Genomic DNA, 26,265 nt, shown 5'->3' on the forward strand with positions numbered 1-26,265 from the left:
ACGGTGATTCTCTCTATCATCGGCAGATGGCAGCACAACAATTTTATAACTTCTGAATAATAGGAATGAGTTGATTTATGCTTATCTGAGCTGAGAAATTTATTTTATACAATATCATTTAAAGTCTTTAAATAAAGATAATTCTTCTCAATGGTTTAAGTTATCGATAATATGTAATGAAGGGGAAAAAAAGATTAAAAATGCGAATAAGTATGAGAATAATTTTAGCATAATCCCCTTGATCGTTGAGTAAAATAAAATGATTAAATAATTGTGTGGAATAAAAGTATTTTGAATTGAATTTTAGTAATATTTCTATGTTTACGTGCGGTTATATGATATCCATAATAAAAAAATATCTAAATTCATAATAAAAAATCTTAGATCTTATTGCTCATCAATACAAGTCAGTTAAGAAAACGAAACTTACATCTTTTTCATTTATCGAATAAAAGAGTGTTTCAAATTTAATTACTCAATGTAATCTTTTTTTTTTTTTTTTTTTCATTGAAAAAATTTTTTAAAAGTATAGCAATGAAAATTGAAAACAAAAACTGTTAATAAAGTTATAAATCTACCTCCGGAGTGGGTTTCTACTAAGGGTTTCTAATTCATGATATCGGTTAACCACTGTAATGGGTGCGAGTTTGGAGGTGAATTTATAACGACCAGTCATCGCAGGTGAATGCAAGCCCACTATCACTGAGCCACCGTGACTCATCGTAAACTAATGAAATAATCCGGATCTTCGGAAATATCCGTCATTATTGTACAATGCACCAGGCTAATGTAATGTTTTATAATGTATAAAACACTTTATAGGTTCAATAAAATGAGCCCACGCACATTTAGACTTTGAAGAAAATATATAATTCATTGCTCAATTAAGCTTATTTATTTCATGAAGTTTGCTGTAAATCCATAATAAAGACAACTTGTAATTAGCCTTACTAAATATTTATTGCAATAAGCCTGAGAAAATTCAGGCTGAATCAGTAATAATTCACACATTTCTTAATTTACCTAGAGGGATATAGGATGATTGTAAAAAGCCGGAAAGTATCAAGCAGGTTAATACTAGAAACTTTTTTAATAAGACTGGCGCATTGCAAAATGCCCCTTACATTTGAAAAAAATTGAATTTTTCAATTAGCCTACGACACATATAAATTTTTTACCTTATATAGAAATTGTGATATAATCCAAGAATTTATAAAACATCTCATTGGAAAGAAATATTTTAAATTTATTAAAAGATATACTGAATTCCTGAATACTTTAATCGATTTTAAAATGACATTCCTTAAAATGTGAATTTTATTTTTTTTAAAAAATGCTATTTTCTAAGATTAAAATATATTAAATATCAGTAAAAAAATAAATGAGTAACATGATCAGATTTGTGTTTGTTGATAGTTTACTACTTTGCTAGCAATACGTTATCAAGGAATTAAAAAGAAATAAAGTTTAGTGTGAAGTATTTTTTAACAAAACTAGCGGACATATATATCTGCATTTTTATTTTTAAAAAAAACTAATAAATTTATTAAAAAAAATGCAAGAAAACAACCCTAAGCCCAACCCTCTGCTTTCTAGAGTTACGATTTATTTCAATTTATCATCATTTAATGTAACATACAATATAAATAATTCAATTGTTTAATTACAATATATAGATGTTAAACAAAATTTAAACTCACAGGTATATCTAACCAAGCAAGCTCATCGGAGGAAAAATCCTGTAAAAAAATCTCCGTTTCTTTAAAATTTTCGTTCACCATTTTTTCTTCCGTTTGAATGTTTTAGAAGTATTTGACAAATTGATTCTTAAATGAAATGAAATCGGCAGGTGGTTTTGAATCCATTATCGATAATCAACGTAAACACTGTTTTATCTCTACACGCGATAGGGCGCGCTTTTCAAATTATGTTTCCTTCCACGTGGCTTTTGTTCGGTAGTTTAAACTACTTTAATATACATCTTCTCTATATGTATCATAATTTTTTGTCACTAATTTTTTTAAAATTATTGAATACATTTTTAATAAACATTTCCTCGTGTTGAAATATAAAATTGAATTACAAAATTAAAATTTAAATAATTGAAACTCAAAATACTTAAAAGGAATTTATTACCTAGGAACACGCATTAATAAAATAATGATTTGCTGTTAATACTGTATTTTCTTTGGGACATATATATATATATATTGGGATATATATATATATATATATATATATATATATATATATATATATATATATATATATATATATATATATATATATATATATATATATATATATATATATATATATATATATATATATATATATATATATTGTTGTTGTTGTTATTATTATTTTAATAATTAAAATATGCATATTTTAATTTTAAAAAATTCTTTTACTTTATGTATATCTTTTTTCCTTTTTTTATTAACTTTGTATAACTGTAACTTAGCTAAATAAATTTAGTATTAAAATTTAATAATTAAATTATTATTATTTAAATTATATATCATAATTTTTTGTTAATAATTTTTTTTAAATTTTTGAATACATTTTTAATAAACATTTCCTTTTGTTGAAATACAAAATTGAATTACGAAATTTAAAATTGAAGCACAAAATACTTAAAAGAAATTTATTATTTAGGAACATGCATTAATAAAATAATGTATACACATTATTATTGTTATTTTAACAATTAAAATATATATATTTTAATTTTAAAAACTTTTTTTATTTATGCTTATATTTTTTCCCTTTTTAATTAACTTTGCAACTTAGTTAAATAAATTTGGTATTGAAATTTATGAATTAAATTATAATTTATTAAGAATTCATTAATTAATCTAGTCTCAATGTTTTTTTTGTGTACTTTTTCAACTGTTTATTTAAAAGGTAGGCTATAAAATGTAATTAATTATGTTTGTACTAAGTAATACTTTAAATAATTTTCATAATATTCATCAGAGTAATATTCATGTTCACATAATTCTTATCTAATATTTTTTCCCTTTTTTTCAAACCAAACATTTTTTTTTTTTTTTTTTTTTTTGTAATTTAATTTAATCATTTCGTAAATATTATTACATATTTATTTTTTTTTGCAACAGAAATCGACTAAACTTTTTAAACTCCGGCTCCACAACTCTGATTTAACAACAGTTAAAAATATTTTGCTGCCGTTCAAACATTACGTAAGCACTTAGCGACGGGGAGAGCTTTTGTGATTAGCTTATTTTGGGAGGGGAGGAATATTAGCAAAGCTTGAATCACTTTTTCCATTAAATAGTTGTATTTTTTTCATGAGCACTGAACCATCGCCGAAATTTGCCGTGTCCATCAATACCGTTTGACGAAAATCAACTATTTTTTTACATGAATGAAGTGCCCCCAACGTAGAATTTACCATAATTTCAATAAATCAAATGAAATAATGAAAACATGAGAATAGGTAAACAAACATAGCAACAGAATTTGAAGAAAAAAAATGTTAAAAACCTTCAAAAAACTGTAGACAAAATTAAAATAAAATTTAAAAAAAACATCATACGCGTTAAATAATAATAAAAGAAGAAGACAAAAATTTTGTGAAAAAGTTAGAATATTTTTTTTATTTTTTAAATTCAGTGTTTGTTACTGTTACTGTATTATTATTAATTATTATTACTATACTATTATACTTCGTAAAAAATTATCACTATTTTTTAATAAATAGTCATTCAAATAATTTTTTTTTTCTTTAATATCTGTTACCTAAGTAGAGTACTAATTGAAACCACAAGAGATTATTAAATATCTACTAAAAATTTTATCTAATAAATTGAAACATAAATTTTGCTTCATGCAAAATTACATCTTTGATTTGAATTTAATCCTAAAATTAGAATTCTACTGTAAAAGTCACACGAGCATGAAAAGGGGTTAATGATTTCCTTGTTGTTGCTGGCTAGGGAGCAGGGGACGTCTGAAATTGACAAAAATATGTTTATTTGTACGTAATTGACATTGGATGCGGAGAAAATTCTAAATGCCCTTTTAATAAAACAAGTTCATCGCTTTTAAATAAATAAATAAATGAGGGACCCATAACCAATTCTAATCTAATGATTATTAAATGACCGAAATATTGTTCTTCAGAGTTGATGGAACAAATGAGAGCCGTTATGAGCGCGGAAGTTTAGAGCGACATTTAGCCTAGCGTATCCATCCAGCAGTTGAGAGAGAGAGCCACCGTGTGAAAGTGTCGTTCCCCACGCTGACCTTGAACTCCAACTAACGTGGGAAAAAGGATGTCGCCGCTACCACCAGCCTTTCCTCGTTTTTCTGCCAGAAAACATCATAACTCCCCACATTCGGATTACAAACCACTCGTTATTGGTTCATAAAGGGATTGCGAATCGACTCTTTACAATACCAGTTTATTTTATCAATCCCTCCCCCCCCACCAGCTGATTTGCAGTCTAGGGAAATAAATCGCGATTCCTGTATTTATGATACATCGCAAAATAGTTAATTTATAGATGAAGAAAAATGTCAAAAACGTATTAATGAATAATATTTGTAGATCAATTCGGAAATGATTTTTACATGTTCGTTAATCGACTTTTTACAGTGTATATTTTATCAATAATCGCCGCCCCCTCGCTGATTTACAGTCTAGGGCACTGTTTCCCAAACTTATGACTTTTGTGTACCCTTTCTAAATTTTTCGCAACGCTGTTTACCACTAATAAAAAATGAATATATTTTTTTAAAATATGTTTATCTAGAATGGATAATAAAGTTAAAAATCACAACTGGCTGTTGACACCACTAATTATTAACTGTTAACTCTGCAAAAAATAGCCAACAGAAAAATACGTAATCTTAAATTTTCGTGGCTAGCTTTGTTTTTAAATAAAATGTTTTGAAAGTTTCGTTTGTTGCAAGATATTTTGCCTATGAACGGGTACCCAAACTAATCTGTTCCCGTACCCCTAGGGGTACGCGTACCACACTGTGGGAAACACTGGTCTAGGGAAATAAAACGCCATTCCTGAATTTATAATATTCCGACAAAATATTTCATTTTATCGAAGAAGAAAAGTGTCAAAAAAAAATATCGATAGATAAATTTTTTGAAGAGCAATTCCGAAATAATTCTTCCATATTAGAGTTTGCTGAGTATATCTGAGTTCATCTTTTTTGCTGAGTATATTTTATCAACACTATCCCCACCCCACCCATCTATTTTTGAAAAACAGATTTTTTTTAAAAATTACAAATAATGGGAAAATGGCTTTTTGAGTTTTCAGGAATAATAGTATCAATACATTTTGTATAACTCAACCTGAAGCCCTGGAATCTTGCTTTATTTATATGAATACTGACTTCATTTTTAACGACCTCACAACCTCTCCCTAGGGCGTGGAAATGCCTTTTACTCTGATTTACCCTCTCGGCCACTGTGATTTTTTCTTGTTCTTTTTTTCATATTTTTTTCTCTGTGCTACTGTAGTTGTTCGAATTTTGTTTCTCACCTTTATTTTTCCATTTTTCATTAGCAACTTTGTAATTCTATTTTAAATCATATTTGTTTCTCATTCTCGTGTATCAAGTCTTGAGAATGGGAGCCTGTTTTTGAGTGCTTGAACAATGTCGACTTTTATTTCCTATTCATATATTTTTAAAGCGAAAGAAGTTTTTAATCAAGTAATGTCACACAGATATATCATCGGACAAGTGAGAAAAACTTCAAGAAGATATTAAAAGCAGCAATTTTGCTTAAACTTCATATTGTTTTTTATAAGAATTTTAAAAAAATTATATAAAAAGTGTTAGAAATATTTGAGATGCAATTTTGTCAAACTAGCATGATGTTTTCTGAAATCAGACTGCTGAAAGAACATAATTTTATTTTATAACCGCCGTTGAACAGCCGACCCAATTTTATGGGTTTACGACTACTAATGTTCAACTCCGTAGCCTTGTAATTTTGAACCCAATCCAGAAAACAAGGGAACTCCTGCATCGAGTATTGGGAGAAATTTGCTTTCATGGATGACTTTTTGATGGAGCTAACCCGCATTTGCGCTACATGGAGAGGAAGACCACGAGATCCGTCCACGGTTAGCCTGACGGGAAGGGGACTCTAACCCATGATCCGTCTACCACTGAGGATATTTCACGTCAGCACTGTGGTCGGTGCAAGGGGGATGAGGAATTCGTATCGACTGGGATTCGAACCTGGTTCGCCGCATTAGAAGGCGAACGCTCTATCCCCTGAGCCATCGCGACTCTTGGAAGAACATTATGTTTATTTGGATCTCGACCCGCTCTATTTAAGGGCATGCGAGAGATGATACATACTTTATACATACATAAATAATACATTATATGTACATAAAACTCCAAAAAACAACAAGTAAAAAAATCAAAATAGGAGGTGGAAATAAAACAGAATTATAAAAATTCAGTAAAAAATTTAAACCAGTGCTTATATAATATAGTTGTGACACATCCAACAGATACCAAATAAAACAGGAGATAATGACAAATCAGGCCAACTGGCCCTATTAAAAATAATAAAGCAAAAAAGAAAGACAATAGTATAGCAGAACGCAAGTAAAATAATACAAGTTGAAAAAGAGGTACAGTGCAGTAAAACATTACCAACCTCAAGAAAAAGTATAAAATGGTAAATTGAGAAACTAAAATAAAACAAAGTCAAGACACAATAAAAATTTTAAAAATCACAAGGGGAAAAGGTAAAATTCAAGAGCAAAAGTACGAAAAAAAAAACAAAGGAAAGAACAAAGCTAAATAAATAAAAGGTCAAAATGTAAAATCCGACAAAACGATCAAAAATAGGTATAATCAAAAAACTAAAAGTCAAAATAAGAGAATAAACGACAACATGCAGACGACATGAGTGTCAGGTCCAGATCTGGTCCTAAAGGTTTCATAGAACATTATACAGTGTTCCGTAGTTATCGTCCTTATTAAATATTTTTAGAACCCTTGAAAAAAAGAAGGGGAAAATATAAATGTTAAGAGACGGAAATTAATATTTAAGCAAGAAAAAAAAACTCTCTTTAAATCTCTAGGAATGGAAGATATTAAAATTGTCCAAAAAAACTAAGTCCAACAGTTTGAATGCCGAAACACACAAAGATCATTTAAAAGGCATAGTTCAAAACATCGCAAATATTAACACTTCAAAGAGTATCTTTAACTTCAATATGTATACCTTTTCGACTTTATTTGTATCAGATATTAGCAAATATATGTTGCCGGTGTCAATTACGGAACACTCCGTAAAACATCTGATATTTGAATATCGTAATAAAGTATTACTTATTTTAGGAACAAAGATCATTTAAAAGGCTATGTTCAAAACATCGTAAATATTAACACTTCAACGAGTAACTTCAATATGTATACCTCTATTTGTATCAGATATTAGCAAATATATGTTACCGGTGTCAATTACGGAACACTTCTTAAAACATCGAATATTTGAATATCGTAAAAAAGTATTGCTTGTTCCTTTCAAGCAAAATAAATTAAATGACTATTTTCGAGGAAATTTTTTTTTCTTCTAACATCTAATTGAAACATTTTTAAAATCTGCTTTGCTTATTACTTCCGATAACCTCAATGCTTGCACTAAATTCTGAACGATATCCTTATCTATACATTCAGTTTTAATTTATCTTTGGTTTCTTAGTTTTAGTTTAAAAATTGTATTTTATATTTCTAAACACTATATTTGTTTTTGATATTAGTAAATTAAAAATAATTTTCTTTTATGTAATTTCAGAAAAACAAGAAGCTCTTACGCTACTTTTCATTCCTTGACATGCTGCCTCCCAAAACTTGATTCTGGCTCGTAAGAACTTTGCGGTTTCGTAAACCCAGACTTTCAATATTGAATTAAAAATTGCCTTAATGTAATTTCCTAAAAGAAAAAAGGTTGTTACGTTATTTTCCTTTCAATAACACGCCGATTTCTAAAAGTTGGTCCTCGCTCCTAGAAATTATAAATTTTTATATGCCTAACTTTCCAAGATTAAATTAAAAATAAGAATTGTTATTGTAATTTTCGAAAACAAAGAGCTGTTACTTTACTTTCAATAACCTCGCCGATTTCTAAAAAAATGTCCTGGCTCCTAGAAATTTTAATTTTTTATAAAGATATAGTTTCTAAAGTCAAATAAAATTAATTTTTAAGTTTTTATATACATATATATAAAGTTTCCAATATTCAATTAAAAATAAGAATTATTATTGCAATTTTCTATGGCGAGGAGCTGTTACGCTACTTTCGTTTCAAAAACACTCCGATTTCTACAAAATAGTCCTGGCTCCTAGAAATTTTAAATTTTTATCTATATAAAGTCTCCAATATTAATTTGAATTATTATCACAATTTTCTAAAGCAAAGAGCTGTAACGCTACTTTCCTTTCAATAACACGCCGATTTTTCAAAAATTGGTCCTTGCTCCCTGCAATTTTACATTTTTGCATCCCCGAGCTTTCAATATTAGAAAGAATTGTCTTGGTGATTTTCTAAAGCAAAAAGTTGTCACGCCACTTTTCCTTTAATAACACGCCTATTCCTGAAAATTGGTCAAGAAATTTTGAACTTATGTCTACCCAATCTCTCAATATTAGATTAAAAATAAGAATTGTCTTAATATAATTTTATAATAGCAAAAAGTTGTTACACTACTTTTCTTTTAATAATACGCTGTCCTGGTTCTTAGAAATTTTGCGATTTTGTTGACCCTTGATAGTCAAGATAATAATGTTGAGAAATAAATCCTAATTTCTGTTGCAGTTGTTTCAGAAGGTGTAAAAAGTATATGGCTTTTTTCAGGCAGATAGTATTATTAGTTAGGAGGTCGAAGCTCTTTTAAGCTCTATGTAATCGGTACACGAGGGGCAAGGTTGTAATGTGTATGTGGCACTAAAATTTTTAAAGTGACACCGACTCTAGTACTTATTTAGATTTTTTTTAAGGGACATCTTTTAAAAACTTATTTAAAAAAGATATTACAAATGTTTCGAAATTCAAATATAAAACAAAAAATATATAAATGAATTTGAAATGTTAAAAAAAAGCATAATTTTTTTCTCTTAGCGTGAAAATTGTTTCGACTTCTTTCGTGTTCTTTTTACGCATTAATCGATGCAGATAAATTAAATTGCTATGACACAATAACAAAGCATATAATCAGCGACTGTGAACGGCTCTTCTTTTTAAATAAATCATTGTCATTTTTTCTAGATGAACGCTCCAACGAGTTCTAAACGTAGCGCATATATCACTATAACTGTTTGATGTTAAACAAAAATACGCATGCAATTTTTTCTCATAAACACGATGAGTCTATCTAGTAATGGGTATTTTTAAACATTTTTCTTTTAAATATTCCTGCTTTTATGCTTTTTTTCTTCCTGTGAATTTTTTTTATCTCTTTTTATGTAATGCTTTTATATATATATATTTTTTTTGTAATACTTTAAATAATTTTTAGTGTGCAGCTTTATACGACGTAAATAAAATACCTACCTTAAATAAATTTTTTTACGTAAGTAATCAAAAATAAATTTCTTTCATATTAATGAATAATTTTAAAGTAACAAAACAATCAATAATGATTAAGTAAAAAACTAAGTTTACTATTATTATTAATTTGAATAATACTATTAATAAAACTATTACTGTTATTTTAAAATTTAAATTTTTATATAAATATAAGAAAAGTTTACAAAACAAATTAGGACAGACTTAAAAAAAATTGCCTATCAGAAAAAACTGTTTTACATTGTCAAATTGCTTGAACTTTCAGAAAAAAAAGGAAAAGAAAGAGGAAAAACTAAGAAACAAACTACAGCTCAAAAATACTATTAAAAAATAAGTTCAAAAGTTCAATTCATACATATATTTATATACATATATTTTTTGTAATACTCTAAATAATTTTTAGTGTGCAGTTTTAGTACGACGTAAATAAAATGCCTACCTACCTTAAATTAATTTTTTTAGGTAAGTAATCAAAAATAAATTTCTCTCATATTAATGAATAATTTTAAAGTAGCAAAACAATCAATGTTGACTAAGTAAAAAACTAAGTTCACTATTATTATTAATTTGAAAACTATTAATAAAACTATAATAAAACTATTACTGTTATTTTAAAATTTTAATATTTTTATATAAATATACGGAAAAGTTTAAAAAACAAATTAGAACAGATTTTAAAAAAAATTACCTAACAGTAAAAACTGTTTTACACTGTCGAATTGCTTGAACTTTCAGAAAAAAAGGAAAAGAAAGGGGAAAAACCAAGAAACAAACTACAGCTCAAAAATACTATTAAAAAGTAAGTTCAAAAGTTCAATTCATATATATATTTATATATATGTATTTTTTGTAATACTTTAAATAATTTTTAGTGTACCGCTTTAGTGCGACGTAAATAAAATACCTACCTTAAATAAAAAATTTTACGTAAGTAATCAAAAATAAATTTCTTTCATATTAATGAATAATTTTAAAGTAACAAAACAATCAATAATGATAAAGTAAAAAACTAAATTTACTATTATTATTAATTTGAATAAAACTATTAATAAAACTATAATATAACTATTACTGTTATTTTAAAATTTAATATTTTTATATAAATATACGAAAAAGTTTACAAAACAAATTAGGACAGACTTTAAAAAAATTACCTATCAGAAAAAATTGTTTTACATTGTCAAATTGCTTGAACTTTCAGAAAAAAGAAGGAAAAGAAAGGGGGAAAACCAAGAAACAAACTACAGCTCAAAAATACTATTAAAAAATATGTTCTAAAGTTCAATTCTTATTCTATCCAAATTATTAATTTGGGGGTCGATCAAAAGACAAGAAAATCTTCTAATTCAACGGTCCCAATTTTTTTCCTTTTGACTATAGAACCCTAAATAATCAACATTCCCTTTGGAAGAACCTTAATTTCAAAAATAAAATTCATCAGCAATTGTAAACACAAACCATTTATTGCAATTGTAAGCATCACAAATTGTGTACGGTGGTCAAAAAAATAAATGAGCCACCCTAAATAACTTACCGTCCTAATGATCGGATCTTCACGTTTTAGGACTCAATTTTAATGTTCTAGAATTCTAATTTTAAAAATACGATGTTTTTTAAATTGGATATCTCAGAAACTATTCTACCTATTTCGCTCGAATTTTGTATTGTGTCATTTAAAATTACATTCTTTAAAATTATGTAAAAAATGTGCACCTTACAATTCAAAATTTTTTCGACTATTAATACTAAAGAAATAATAAATATTTACTAAAAAAAATTTTTTTTGCATGGATTCATTTTTGAATAATCTAATTATATAATTGTAAGAAAAAAAATTCAATTTGCTCTCGAGATATGGCGACATACGTAAAAAGTAAAATTACAATCAATAGGTTCAAACTTTGTACTACTCTCCTGGCCAAACTATTGGGACCTTATTTTCCAGATTGCAGCTATCCCTTATATTTTGGGGGTCAGAAATCTGAATCCGGCAAAAGAAAAGTATGTTTATTCAGAAAAAGAGCATTTTTTGTGTCTGATTTCGTGACTTGATGCAACTAATAACGAATTCAATTTATAGATATTTGAGAGAATGCTTTTTGTACATAACATTAATGTTAAATACTAGCCATGTTTTTTATTAAACTTATTTTGGGATACTATTATTGTAAATTGCTCTCTGTAGCTTTTTTAATTACAAATAGCATTAATGTTAACTTTTTCTTTTAAATTTATTATGGAAAGCCATACTGCAAATTGCTGTCTGTAGCTTTTCAACTATCATAGATAAAATTAATGTTAATTAGCATCAATATTTTTTTTAAAATTTATTAAGGATACCATTATTTCAAATATCTTTCTGTAGCTTTTTAATTAGTATAAATGAAATTAATAATTAATTATTGACCATATTTTTTGAAAATTTACTTTCGATACCATTATTGTAAATTGCTGCTGGAAGCTCTTTTAATTATTACAAATAAAATAAATGTTAAGTATTGTCCATACATACTTTTTAAATTTCTTATGGATACTATTATTTAAAATTGCGGTCAATAGCTTTTTTTAATCATTATAGATAAATTTAATGTTAATTATCGTCCACATTTTTTAAAATTTATTGTGCATTTATTAAATACCACCTACAACTTTTAAATTAAATAAAACATTAATATTAATCATTATCTATATTTTTTTTTTACTTTTTAATTTATTATGGATAACATTAAGAACAATCTTAAACTTCAAAACTCGTTATGGGTAATATCGGTAGCTCTTTTAATTATTACAAATAAAATAAATGTTAAGTATTGTCCGTATACACTTTTTAAATTTCTTATGAACACTATTATTTAAAATTGCGGTCAATAGCTTTTTTTGATCATTATAGATAAATTTAATATTAATTATCAATCACATTTTTTAAAATTTATTATGCATTTATTAAATACCACCTACAAGTTTTAAAATAAATAAAACATTAATATTAATCATTACCCATAATTTTTTTTTTACTTTTTAATTTATTATGTATAACATTAACAACAATCTTAAACTTCAAAATTCGTTATGGGCAATATCGGCACATAAAACATCTTAAGAGTGAATGATATAAAGAGTAATATGACATAAAATTTTATTAAAAACATCCATAAACAAATATATTTTATCCTTGAAAGAAACGAACTTACCCTTCAGTCGAGTTTTATACCATGCACAATACAACTGAAAGCGTCAAAAGACGATGTTATCACGTCGGTTAGTAGGAACTAAACTGACGATCATTTTGGTACTTCAGAAAGGAACATTATTTGAAGTGCCTACCCTCCCCACCCCCTTTATTATGACGTGGGGTCGCCGCTCCCTCCCTACATTTTTTGCATACCAAGTATCATGAATGCTTCAAACAGCTCCCTCTAATTTTTTACTAAATTTTAGTTTTTTATAAGAAGTCACGGAGTTTTATTTGTTGGTTTTAGAACCCTAGTCATTGAACGGTTTTGGAACCCCAGATTAATAGACATGCATAAACAAGAAATAATAAAAAAGGCAAGAAGCAATATTGACATAAATAAATTTATAATTTATTAAATATGTAGATTTCGAAAAAATATAATATTTTTGCTCAGAAATAAAAAATGAAAAAATTAAGTATAGTCGTTTGAGAGCTATACTGTCCCAGTAGCAAAGCATTTTTAACGGTGGCCACTTTTTAAGACATGTAGTCACTTTTTCAAAATTTGAAAATTTTAAACGATTAAAAAAAACTGTTGATAATAATAATGTAAGGCATTATTTTAAAGAGTTTCTTTAATTACAAGGTTCATATCTGAAATGATGAAAAAAAATTTAAAAAACAAGCGTAGAATAATCTTAATTTTCTGCTTAAATAAATAAAGAATAACTATCAAATTAATAAAATATTTAATATTATTTCATATTTATTTAAAGAAAAGAAAATAATAAAAAGGTGAGAAAGCATATTTACATAAAATTATTTATAATGTTTTCAAATAAGTAGATTTGGAAACAATATATTTTTTTAAGAAGGCATTTTTTTATTTTTATATATATATATATATATATATATATATATATATATATATATATATATATATATATATATATATATATATATATATATATATATATATATATATATATATATATATATATATATATATATATATATATATATATATATATATATATATATATATATATATATATATATATATATATATATAGTGATTTGCTTATTCCTGTTGGCAAGGATAAATATAGTTTATGAGCAATGTAAGATAATAACATTCCATTATTTTCAATATTTTTTAGAAAGCAAACAAAAAAAAAAATTAAAAATTGAAAGAATATTACACTTGGAAAAATTTTTAATTTGAAATCAAAATTAAATCTGGGAAAAGAAAAAGGAAAAAAGAAATGTCTTCAATAAATTTTAAATGTCAAGTTATTTGACCACAAAAAAATCCACAAGATTACTCAACCCAGATTACCTATATTTAACTCGGAATTTTATAAATTGAATTAAAATGCAAATTTCAATTCATCAAACGTATCATTATGCATTTACCTTTTTCTTTTTTTTTTCTCTACATATTTTTTACTATAGGTCTTTTTTCTTTATAATTTTTTATTCCCTATGAATCTTTTTTTCCTATTTAGCCCTGAAACTAAATTCCTAGATTAATATTCAAAATTAAATCAAAAACATGAAAGAAAGTTGTTGTGTTTTGGTTGCAAACTTGTGTTTGTAATTAGCTTATTTTTGCCAAAAAAAGGCGGGGTTCGTTATCTCATTAAGAGGCTTGCACTTAGATGCGAGCAGACTCTCTTCATAGGGATAATAGTTTTTTCTTAACTTGCAACAAGTAGGTAGGTTTTTTATTTACGTCGCACTAAATCTGCACGATGAGCTATTGGCGATGGTATGGGAAACATTCCTGAGAATGATCTGAAGACATGTCATCGCAATTTTGATCCTTTACAGAGGGGATAACTCCGTTCCTTTGATAGCCCGACGACCTGAGCGCGAAGTCGAGTACTTTACTTTAGTACAATTTTACGAGAACCGATACCGCGCACCCTTGGTGCCTACGCAGGCTGATCAATGTGGTCACCCACGCGCTTACTGACAGCAGCCAGTGATACTTGAATTTAGTGCTCTACTGGGAACCGTGTCTTTAAGATCAGTCCAACACGGGAGTTCACTTCCAACAGAGTTTAGGTAGTGTGCGTATTAACGACATTCGAGAGTTAACAGTAACATGAAAATCGATCGAAACGGAGATAGAATCGCCAAATACATTTTTGCGAAAGGGGTTTAGAGACGAGATCGAAAGATACAGGGAGATCAGTTCTTCACTAATTTTATCTTTTCTTTAAAGGTATTTTTAATACTTGTTTATTTATTCATAATTTTTCGTCAAGAAATAAAAATGAACAAGGTGAGCAAAATGGCTCAGTTTCTAGCTCCGTAAAAAAATTCACAGAGTGTTCAGTAAAGACAACTCTTAATATATCTTTTTTTAAAATCCTTTTCAAAAACGTAAACAGAAAGTAGAGAAATTACAGATCCCAAATTAATATTTAAGAGAGAAAAAAGCAAAAACGCTGACAAAATCTGCTGCATTGCTGGTGTGGAGGTTAAGAGGAAAAACATCAAAATCAGTAAGATCAGAAACCTAATGAAATTTGATGGTGTTTCCGTTAATCACATTCAAAGCCACTTTTTTACTTTCAGCAATCAAACAGGTTTTTATGCCTTTAGCCTATTTAACTCTCCTGTAATTTGCGTTATTTCGGTAGAATTTTTGTTTTTTTTCTCAATGAAATATAAATTTATGACCCTTGATTTGTATTCATTTTTCGCCTACGTTTTTTGACAAGAATTTAAAAAGTACAAATTAAAGGCGGTCGTTACGGAACACCCCGAAAACGGAACACCTTCAAACGTATTGAATATTAACATATTTTAATGTTTATGATATAAATATGTAAAGTGGGCAAAATAAATAAATAGACAAAATTACTCGTATTAATTTTAGATTTAAAGATCGTATTGCAACGTGCATGAAAGATTTTTTTTTGGCATAGTTGCTCAGCTAAATATGGTCCAAAGGGCAGAAGTTCATTTAATTTTACAGTCATTTATAAATATCACTACATTGTGATCAGATTATTTATGCATTTGTTAGGGTTTTTTAATGTTTTGTTGTTCAAATTTATTAAACAAATAATAAAAAAACTTACGTTTTTCTACCCTTGGGAAGCTTAAAAATAATGTATAACATGTAAAAAAAAATATATATATAAAAAGAATTTAAATGTTTTATTAACATTATTTTTTTTCAATAAAAGTGGGAAAAATAACTTGCCTACAATTGTTGACTTGTAAGCAATGCAATCACGCCTTTAATATTCCACTAGCCTTTAATTCAACACTTTAAAAAAAGGGCGGTTGATTACGAATTAATTGAAATTTCTAAAAAAGAAATACAATTGCGTCACTATTTATCAATTTTACCCAATAAAAATCCGGAAATAATCTCTGATTAGACTAGCAATAAAGACGTTTAAAGCGATATTTTAAAACTAAAACATTCAATCTAAGGAAAAAAAATTTGCCAATTGTGAATAAATTTTAAAAAAATAATAAAACGAGATAATACAGTGTTAAAATTAATTCGCTTGACGTAGTAAAAGATGGCAGGGAATTTTACACATTTTACATTCCCATAGGTTTTTGTAGTTCATGCGTAGTTATTACGCCTAAAACAGAAATAGAATCCTTTGTTTAGTCTGATAAATTTATGACAATAGAAAATGAATGTAGAGATTTGTATAATTGATTTTCAAAACGATATACGCAATGCCCGACAAGCAAAAAAAAACATTATTTCGGTACAACGTAGGTTATCAAAGAAATAAATACCGCTTCTAAGTAATTTAATATCCAATAACTGTTATTGACTTAATTGTCATGAACTGCTACTGATGAGTTTTATCTGTAATTGAAGAATGGTAAAAAATGTATATGTTATTTCAAGGTTACTTTTTTGCCCGTTTCAAAATTCAGTGTTACTTAAGCAGTTTTGTTCAATTAATTTTCTTATTTAGTCTTGTATATTCAAACAATGTCTATTATCAATTTCATAGTGAGTTTTTTCTTCCACGATTGATAGTTATTTTTTTATTAAAAAAAAGAACTGAAATATGTTCTGTTAAATAACTATTTCTGACTGACAGTAAAGTTTTTTTTAACAGTAAAATTTATTTAGTCCTATATGAATTTTTATTTTATTCGGTTCGTAGGTCTGAAATCATTAATAAGACAAAATCTGCGGAAGGGCTGGTGTTGAAGAGGGAATGAAAAACATAAAAACCAGTTTGATTGTCTGATAAAACTTAGTAGCGTTTCTGACAATCATTACATTTTTTTACTACTCTTTTATTGCAAATAAAACTCATCAGTAGCAATGTCCATGACAATTAAGTCAACTGGATACAGGATATTAAATTACTTAGAAGCGGTATTTATTTCTTTGATAACCTATGTTTTACCGAAATAATGAATTTTTACTTGTCGGACATTGCGTATATCGTTTTGAAAATCAATTATACATACCTCTACTTTCATTTTCAATTATCATAAATTTATCAGTCTAAACAAAGGATTCTGCGACTATTAAAGTTCAATTATGCAATTTTGAACCCAATCCAGAAGACAAGAGAACTCCTGGAACAAATTGTGGGACTAACTGGTCTTTGTAAAGGACTTGTTAATGAAACTAACACGCATCTGCGTTACATGGCAAGGAAAACCTCGAAAAACTATCATGGTTAGCCCGACGGCAAGGGGATTCTTACCCTTGATTCGTGTAACACTGAGGGTATTTTTTATGTCAGCACTATAGTTGGTGCGAGCTGGAAGAGAAACTCGTTTTGACCAGCCAATGCTGGGATTCAAACCTGGGTCACCTGAATGGGAGACGAGCGCCTGATCCCCTAAGTCACCGTGACTCCTATTAATTTATGAAAATATCTGTTTAATTCGTGATTTTGAATCACTTGAATGACGTTATTTATTTGAGGCAAAGAAGATTGAAAAAAAGGCCATTTTGAGGTTAAAGAAAGGTTAAAAAAGGTCATTTAGGGAATCTTATTGAAACTATGCATCATTGGTAATTTTCTTTTTCTTCATGCAATGGACAGATTATTTAAAAAATATTTAATATTACCCATCAATAACATTTTTATTGTACTCTAAATCCTCACACGTTCTGAATTTTCGTAAAGTCTTTCTTCTTATCTAAAACACCTTTTTTTATTTACGAAAATAAAGGATGATCTCCAAAAATTCCATATTGAAAATAAACAAATTTTAAATTTCTGATATTTTGAACAAAACAACTAAATTAGTTTTGCCTTTTTGCGATGTGTTGTTAGTCCCGCAGTGGACTGATCGTTAAGACACGGTTCCTGGAAGATCACCAAAGTCAAGCATCACTGGCTGCGGTCAGTGTGCGGGTAGGTGACCACTTGGATTAGTCTGCGAAGGGACCGAGGGTGTGCGGTATTGGTCCTCGTTAAACTGTTCTACCGTTAAGTGCTCGACTTCGCGTTCAGGTCGTCGGGCTACCGTCATCTCCTCTGCAGAGGATCAAAATTGTGATGGCATGTCTTCGGATCATCCTCAGGGATGTTTCCCAGACCGTCGCCAATAGCCCTTTGTGCAGCTCTAGTGTGACGTAAATGAACTACAACCAGAACAACAGCGATTTGTTGTTTATTATTCATTAGTATTCTTTTTCCAAATTTTTCCTAAGATTGCATTTTAAGGATTGAATTTATTAACTCTCGTCAAGTCATAAGGAAAATATAGACTATCATCTATAGATGTACCAACAGACATCAAAAGAAGTGAAGAAAACATTTAGGGTTAAGATGAGAATCGAACAATTTACGGCTTACGATCCATAGCGATTGGCAACGAGATAGTAGAACGGAAGATACTTGATAATTGTAATTTTCTCACTATTTTCACAATAAATTGTCTACTAATTTCTTACCCTGCATTTTATTTACTCCCCTCCAAACTATTTCGTTACTATTGATTTAAGCACAGGGAAGAGAAAAAGAAGGTCGCAGGTTCGTGTATTAAAAAAGTATTCTTTATTTCATTTATCGGGACAAATACATATGCAGCCTTGTATTATGCGGCTTTTATATATATATATATATATATATATATATATATATATATATATATATATATATATATATATATATATATATATATATATATATATATATATATATATATATATATATATGCATGTCCCACAGTGAATTGATCGTAAAGACACGGTACCCACTAAAACACCGAAGTCAAGTATCTCTGGCTGCGGTCAGTAAGCGGGAGGGTGACTACTTTGATCAGCCTGCGTAGGGACCGAGAGTGCGCGGAATCGGTCCTCGTTAAACTGTTCTACCGCAAGGTGCTCGACTTCGAGCGCAGGTCATCGGGCTACCAAAGCAGGGGAGCCATCCCCTCTGCAGAAGATTAAAATTGCTGTGGCATGTTTTCGAATCATCCACAGGGATGTTTACCAGAACGTCGCCAATTGCTCATTGGGCAGCTCTAGTGCGACAGTGGAAATCGTTCAGAAAGGGAGTCCCGAACAGGAATTGCTTAAGCATACATGTGCTAACTTATGTGATCATTGCAGATACGACTTATAAGCGGGAATAGTTAGCAAAACAGACTGTTAATTACAGCAGAAATAGGTGGTCGGAAGCATCCGAGCTAATCCGTCCAAATTGAGACTTTTAAAAATATAGAATTTCGTCTTAAGACTTATTTGTTGATGACCGCGAGCAGAACATGAAAGAAAAATTCTTGTTTACTTTATTTTGGATCAAAAGTACAATATTTTTTGACCATATGCTTTAGCTATTACGTAACTTATCATAAGTACCCCAATTACGCTAAGAAATAATAGAATTTCGGCTAGAATCACTCTCGCATAAAGAAAACTTAAGATTGGCACTGATTGAGGTAAGTTTTTCTTTCATTTTTTTTAGTTTTCTTTTACTTATTTGTTGTTATCATTGATGTTTAGATAAAAACCAGAATATTTATCAATGCTTAATAAAGATCCCTGTAAGATAGGCTATTTTATGTCTGCTACTAAAAGTAAAATTTCTTAAAGCTTTCTACTTTTTGATATTTCGTAAAAATTATCAAATTTGGTTGACGTAGCGATTAGTAAAGCTGATTAAATTTTATGATCAAATCGTAAAATATGTATAAAATGTTAATCAGAATTATTTCAAACTTGTTTACTTTTTACTATTTCTTAATTTCAACAAAGCATGGTTCAATTTTACGCCTTATGATTGCAGCAAATTGTGAGATATTATGGTTCATAAATTCACAATTTCATTGCTATAATCTGTCTTTCTTTTTTTTATAAATTTCGTTACTGTACATCACTTCTATTTTATCGAAACAAAATACTTCTAATTTTTTTGATATTTTTTTTTATTGCGATAATACGAGAAGAAAAATTTTAAAATTTAGTATAACATAAGTATATGTTTATTTTTTATGAGCTTTTAAATTAATGCTGTTTTCTAAGATTTAAAAATACCATAAAAAAAAAGGAACATACATTCTATATCCATACAAAAGTAATTAGAAGATACTTATAAGTTCTTTTTTTTTAAAACTGTGCACATATTTTTTTAATTCAAAAAATAATCAATTAGTTATTAACGTTTTTGATAAATATGCAATTTAAACACACAGATTAATTTTAAAATATGCAACACCGAAAAATGAAAAAAATATTCTACTATTCGAGAAATGAAAAAAAATTCTATTAAACTGAAAGGAAAACTCGAGCTTTAAAGTGTTTCGTCTAACATGATAGTTAGTGCAAGTTTAGCATAGATGCAAATAATATCGATTATATGTTTGTATTATAATGTCTAAATGTGATTCGATTATATGTTTTAAAATATGATAAACTTTCTAAAATATAAAAATTTTCGATAGTTTCTGCTCTCATACAGGAAAAAAAGGATACTACACCGGTAAAATCGTCATATATCAAGCATATTTTCAAAATTGTTCGTTCTATACCAAAAATTTATAACTTTCCTATAACATAAAAACAATATAAGCTATAACAATATTGGTTAATAGCTTAAATGATACTATATCGCATTCCCGTACTATGATGATCCCAATACCTTCAATAAAAAGCGGATGATGGTTATAATCTTCAAACCATCGAGCTAACCACGTGAGGTTTTTGTAGTATTCCTCTAAAGAGGATAGAAGAATACATGAACTATATGGTCCTCTAATTCTTCGGTATTTAGGGTAAATTCTTGTCATACAAGTTAGTTTCTTAACCACTCTTGGGAAACAAACTCTGCTTTGTTGCCTGAAAATGGGAAAGAGTTTTGATAAGTTTTCACTAAGACCTGGATTATTGGACAAATTAATCCCAAACACCTAAAACTATTCCCTTTTTTTCTTGTAGATTAAACCTAGTTTGTCGACATTCGCTTAGTGCATGATGTTTCCTTGTCTTCTGAGTTTATCAAAAAACATAGCTTGCATACATCAAGGCTCCACTATTCTATTGCGGTTTTTTATTTTTTAATATTTTATATCCATATTGAAACAATTTTAATTCAAAACATTGACATGTCCAAAATCAAATTTTTATAAAAAGTGAATTCTACAAGAAGCTTTTTTTATCGATTATTTTTTTAATTTAATAACATCTTCATTTGTGAAACCTCTCAATTACATCATTTTTTCAAATAGTTTCAATTGACTGATTTGCATTATACTACTAATTTTTCTTTGAGCAGTGACAAAATGTTTCCTAAATATTGTAGAGTACTCCCTTGTTTTCTATTAGACAAGCTTTAGTAAAAAAAAATTTACGAAGTCTACCTTTTTTCAGTGCGCGACTTAAGCACTTTCTTGTAAAAAAAGCAAAATAAATTAAATGACTGAATAAGCATACATGAAGCTGCAATAACCCTCCAGCAATTTTTTTAAAAAATAATTTTATCGGAATTGATAAAAGTTTAATTCAAAATATTGAATTCTTCGGAATTTTTTTATACACTAACCGCAAAATTTAATTTTTCAGAGAGTTCTTTTTATCAACCATTTTATCAAAATTTGGAATGATAGCTCCATTTGCGGAATTTCATCTCTCACTTAGATCAATTTTTCAAATTTCTCCATTGCACTCATCTGCAATACTACCCCTGAATACACCAAGAATGTTTTATGATGTTGTTGTTGAACTTGATGTTGTAATGTAACATATATCAATGTTGTTTTGTTACTAGTTTAAATAACTCTCTGTAGAACGACCTTCCGCTACAACGACTGATACATAAAGTCACGTAGTTTCGTTCTCAAGATAATGATTTTGAAAATAATTTTTTAAAAAAATTATTTAATCGTTTTGAAGTTGTTTTCAAAACGATTGAGTCAATTGGTTGCAATAGCTACAAGGACATAATGTAAACCATTTTTTTCTTAGACTTTGGAGAGAAAAAAATAATGGCACTCTATCAAAATGCGATATATCTGAGTAGATACTTGCGTATCAATTGGTGGCGCTACTATAGTATAGTATGGTACAGTATACCGGGCAGTGGTACTTTGCCTTGAAAAACATTAGTGTATGTCGGGCAGCAGCATTTACCCTTAAAAAAATCATTGTAGGGCATACCGGGCAAATATATTCTGGGAAGTGGTACTCAAAAGGCAAAACTAAAATAAAGTCAACTATTAAAAAACAATTATCTATTACTCAGGTAGTTCGCCAATTGGAATCTTGAAGTGGTTTCATTTACCAATGAAGCCACTTTTGTATCTTAAATTGCTTTTATTCAAAGAGAATTCAATTCACAAACGACAATTCAACTTACAAACGACAATTTACAAACGATACGCGAGATATATCTCGCGTTTCGATTGAAGAACAGTCGATACATGACACCCTAACTCCTTATCTTAAATTGTTGTGAGTGTGAACTTAGATCAAACATTGGATGAAATATGAATAGAGAATATTTCATATGGTAGTCGAAATGAGTTTCTTGGTTATGTGTAAATATCTGTGATATTTCTCTATACTCTCTATATAGCGGCCTAATGTTTGCTCGACAGGATTCGTTATATCGAGTATCAAATATATAAATTTTCTCAGGCTTAAAAAAAAAAATTACTCTTAATCGTACTGTTAGAACAAACAATAAGAGCATCAAAGATGTTTAACTTTTACTGATTCTATGAATTTATAAATTTTTGCTTTATATTTTGTTTATTTGCTAATTTGTTTACGCTAAGGGGTCAAGGAACGTCAACGGGTTACGCCAAGGGAACAATCTGTCTCCGTAAGAGCTTTCGAACAAATTTAAGAATGGCTTGCTTTCTAATTCATGCTTGCTCAAATATTTTAATATAGTGAATTTCAATTATGCGCTATTATACTAAAATGCCAATTTTAAATTGAATTTTTTTAAATGAATTTTTGGATGGACTGCCAGTTTTGAATTTAATTTTATTTATTTATTTTGAAACTTGTATTGCAATTTCATAAATTTATTTTTATCTTAAGTTGAAGCACCTTTAAAATTAAAATCAGAAAATTTCAAAAACCTATTTTCATTCCACTGAAAATGTATAATTGAGTGCAAAAAAAAAGGGGGGGGGGGGGGAGTTTATTGGACGACAAAGTATTTTGTTTCGAGGTCTAATTTCATTACAGTTTGGTACATAATTAACACTTCACTAACTTTTTTTCCTAGTTTAACAGTGCAGTAATACTTATTGTAAAATGAAATTCACTAGTATTCAAGTGTAAACAAAATTTTGGGCAAAATATATGTTTCGATAAATACTTCTTTATTAATCACGGCTTAATTTTGAATTTTTTTACGTGTAAAATCAGTATTAATAACTCTGACGGGCACCTACAAATTACATGCTAAAAGCTTTCTTCATACTAAAGGCTTTTTAAACTTCCAGTATTATTGATATTCTTCGATAAGCTCACTTACACGTGAATAAATACGGTAAACTTAAGTTATGTTATTACAAAAAAAAACTTTCCTTATTTATTCATTTTCTCATTTATTTACTTTGAAAAATATTTTAAGTGAATTTTAGAGGCTGCAAAGATCAGAGGCGATAATTTTCTATGAATTTTGAAGTTGACACTGTATGTAAAGTCTTAAGCAAGCATTCATTTTTAAGCACTTTCCTAATCAAAATCTTAAACTTAGACTTATAAGTTTAGTCGAAAGGACAGATTTTAATAAAATCTGTACTTCAAAAAAAAAAAAATAATAATAATAATATGTAAGTTACATTTTTTTTTTAGCTTAATACTGCGAGCTTATTTCCATAAGCAATGCTTTTGTACTGTTCACTAGTTATTTAATTATTATTAGAAATAAAGTATAAATAATACATTTAATCAGTTTAATTTGAATCAACTTCCTATCCTTTTGCACTGTTTACTAAAAATCACTTCCCCTGTATAATTTTATACTGTTTACAGAGAACCAGTTTTCCTAAATACTTGAGCCATGTTTACTGGGAATCAGTTACCATAAACAAATGTTTGATTTGTTGACCAGGTATCGAATTCCATTAAACATCATATTTATCCTATATAGTAGGAATAACTTTTTTGTTGCTTTTGTACTGTTTATTGGGCATCAATCATACCAAACAATATTTTTGTATCGTTTACAGGAAATAAATTTCCCTAAATAATACTTTTGTACTGCTTACAGGGAATCAATTTCCGCAAACAATGCATTTGCCTTTCTTGCTGGGAATTAATTTCCTGAACAGTACTTTTGTACGGTTTACTGGGTATCAAATTTTCTAAATAATACTTTTGTTATGTTTAAAAAATAATTTACCATAAGCAATTTTTTTCTTCTATTTGCAAAGAATCGAATTCCATAAACGATACAATTATCCTACTTCGTAGGAATCAATTTCTTTTGCTTTTGTACTGTTGTGTATATCAATCTTACTAAACAATACTTTTTCATCGTTTACTGTCAATCAATTTCCATAAACAATGCTTTTTCAATGCTTGCTGGAAATCTATTTCTTGAACAATATTTTTGTAATGTTTGCGAGAAACCAATTTCTCTAAATAATCCTTCAGTACTGTTTACTAACAATATTTTTGTCACGTTTATTGAAAATCAGTTACCATGAACAATTTTTTTTCTTCTATTTACTGGAATTTCGTAAACAATACGTTAATCCTATTCAGTAGGAAACAATTTCTTTTGCCTTTGTACTGTTTATAAGGTATCAATCTCAACGAACAATAATTTTGTATCGTATTTCCCTAAACAATACTTTTGTACTGTTTGTTTATCAATTTCAACAAACAATACTTTTGCAATGTTAGTGAGAAATCGGCTTTCGTAAATAATACTTTTGTACGGTTTACTGGGAATCAATTTTCGTAAACAATACTTTTGTCATATTTACTGAAAATCAGTGACCATAAAAAAGAATTTTTTCAATTTACAAGTTACTAAATTCCATGTTAGATACATAAATTCTACTTAGTAGGAATCAATTTCTTTCGCTTTTGTACTGTTTATTAGGTATAAATCTCGCCGAACAATACTTTTGTATCGCTTACTGAAAACCAATTTCCATGAACAATACTTTTGTACAGTTTACTGGAAATCAAATTTCCGTAAACAATACTTTTAATTGTTTGAGAGGAATCAGTTTCTCTAAATAATACTTTTGCAATATTTACTGTAAATCAATTTCCCAAATTAATTCAAATAATACTGTTTAAAATAGTACTGTTTATTGGAAATCAATTTTCACTAAACAATACATAAATATTTTTGAAAGATGAACAGAACAACAACAAAACAAAAAAAAGATTCAACCTACCTCCGGTATATAGACGTCGTTCATACTAAAGAATCCAAATCCAGTGATGAGAATTCGGTTGTGCAGGTAAGATTCGTTTTTTTCCCCCAAAAGATACAAAAACAGATATCAAGATCGAATTTCACACCTGACTTTACAGCCCTGTTCCTCCCAATCACAAAATAACAAGATATAAACAAATACTTAACTTCTTCCTCTATTTGCCCAACAAAACTCTCTTGTTGCATCCCACCATATACCAATCAACCAATCCAAGGAACAAAAACTTCTCAGAGGGACTTTCTACAAATTATAGAAAACTACAAATTGCGGTGGAGTGTGGGAATGCCGAATCGTGGGAACAACAACAGAGGAAAATCGGTGGTCGACTACCCCGGCAATGATGGTTGCCTAATTGGCGACATAAAAGAAAGGGATTTTTAATGGTTTCCGATGGTTTTTGTTCAACCGTTCACGCTTCTCTGTTCGTAAAGTCGATTTGGTAGATATAGTTTTTGATAGACTGATAAAAAAAAAAGGTTCTGAAAGTTCGTATACTTTGAAGTTCCGTATAAAATTATTTTACTTCTACTTAACTTTTTACTGAAATAAAAATATGGATCAAATGATATTGATATTCAGATCAAATTGTCTCTCAATGTCATATTATTATTATATTACCAATTATGTGTCA

General features: G+C 28.3%; 1 protein-coding gene across 4 annotated transcripts in view; it reads right to left on the reverse strand.

Annotated features, from left to right (window-relative positions):
• The window catches only part of LOC107441688 (recombining binding protein suppressor of hairless), a 71,262-nt gene extending 45,427 nt beyond the window's left edge, over window positions 1-25,835 (reverse strand). The window contains exons 1-2 of one of the 4 annotated variants that reach the window (XM_087168172.1): window positions 12,775-12,857; window positions 7,838-7,951 (exon numbers count right to left, since the gene is read on the reverse strand). Coding sequence is in view for 2 of the 4 variants with exons in the window: in XM_087168169.1 (XP_087024295.1) it covers window positions 1,701-1,781 (81 nt within the window). In the remaining 2 variants the exon portion in view is untranslated. Of the gene's footprint in view, window positions 1-1,700; window positions 1,820-7,837; window positions 7,952-12,774; window positions 12,909-25,592 lie in introns of those variants that run through there. The other 3 variants (XM_087168170.1, XM_087168171.1, XM_087168169.1) reach the window with 3 other exon arrangements.
• Window positions 25,836-26,265: the final 430 nt, after the last annotated feature.

This window comes from Parasteatoda tepidariorum, chromosome 7 (assembly GCF_982258835.1).
Source record: "Parasteatoda tepidariorum strain Cologne lab strain chromosome 7, Ptep-v5.0, whole genome shotgun sequence".
Classification (NCBI taxonomy): domain Eukaryota; kingdom Metazoa; phylum Arthropoda; class Arachnida; order Araneae; family Theridiidae; genus Parasteatoda; species Parasteatoda tepidariorum.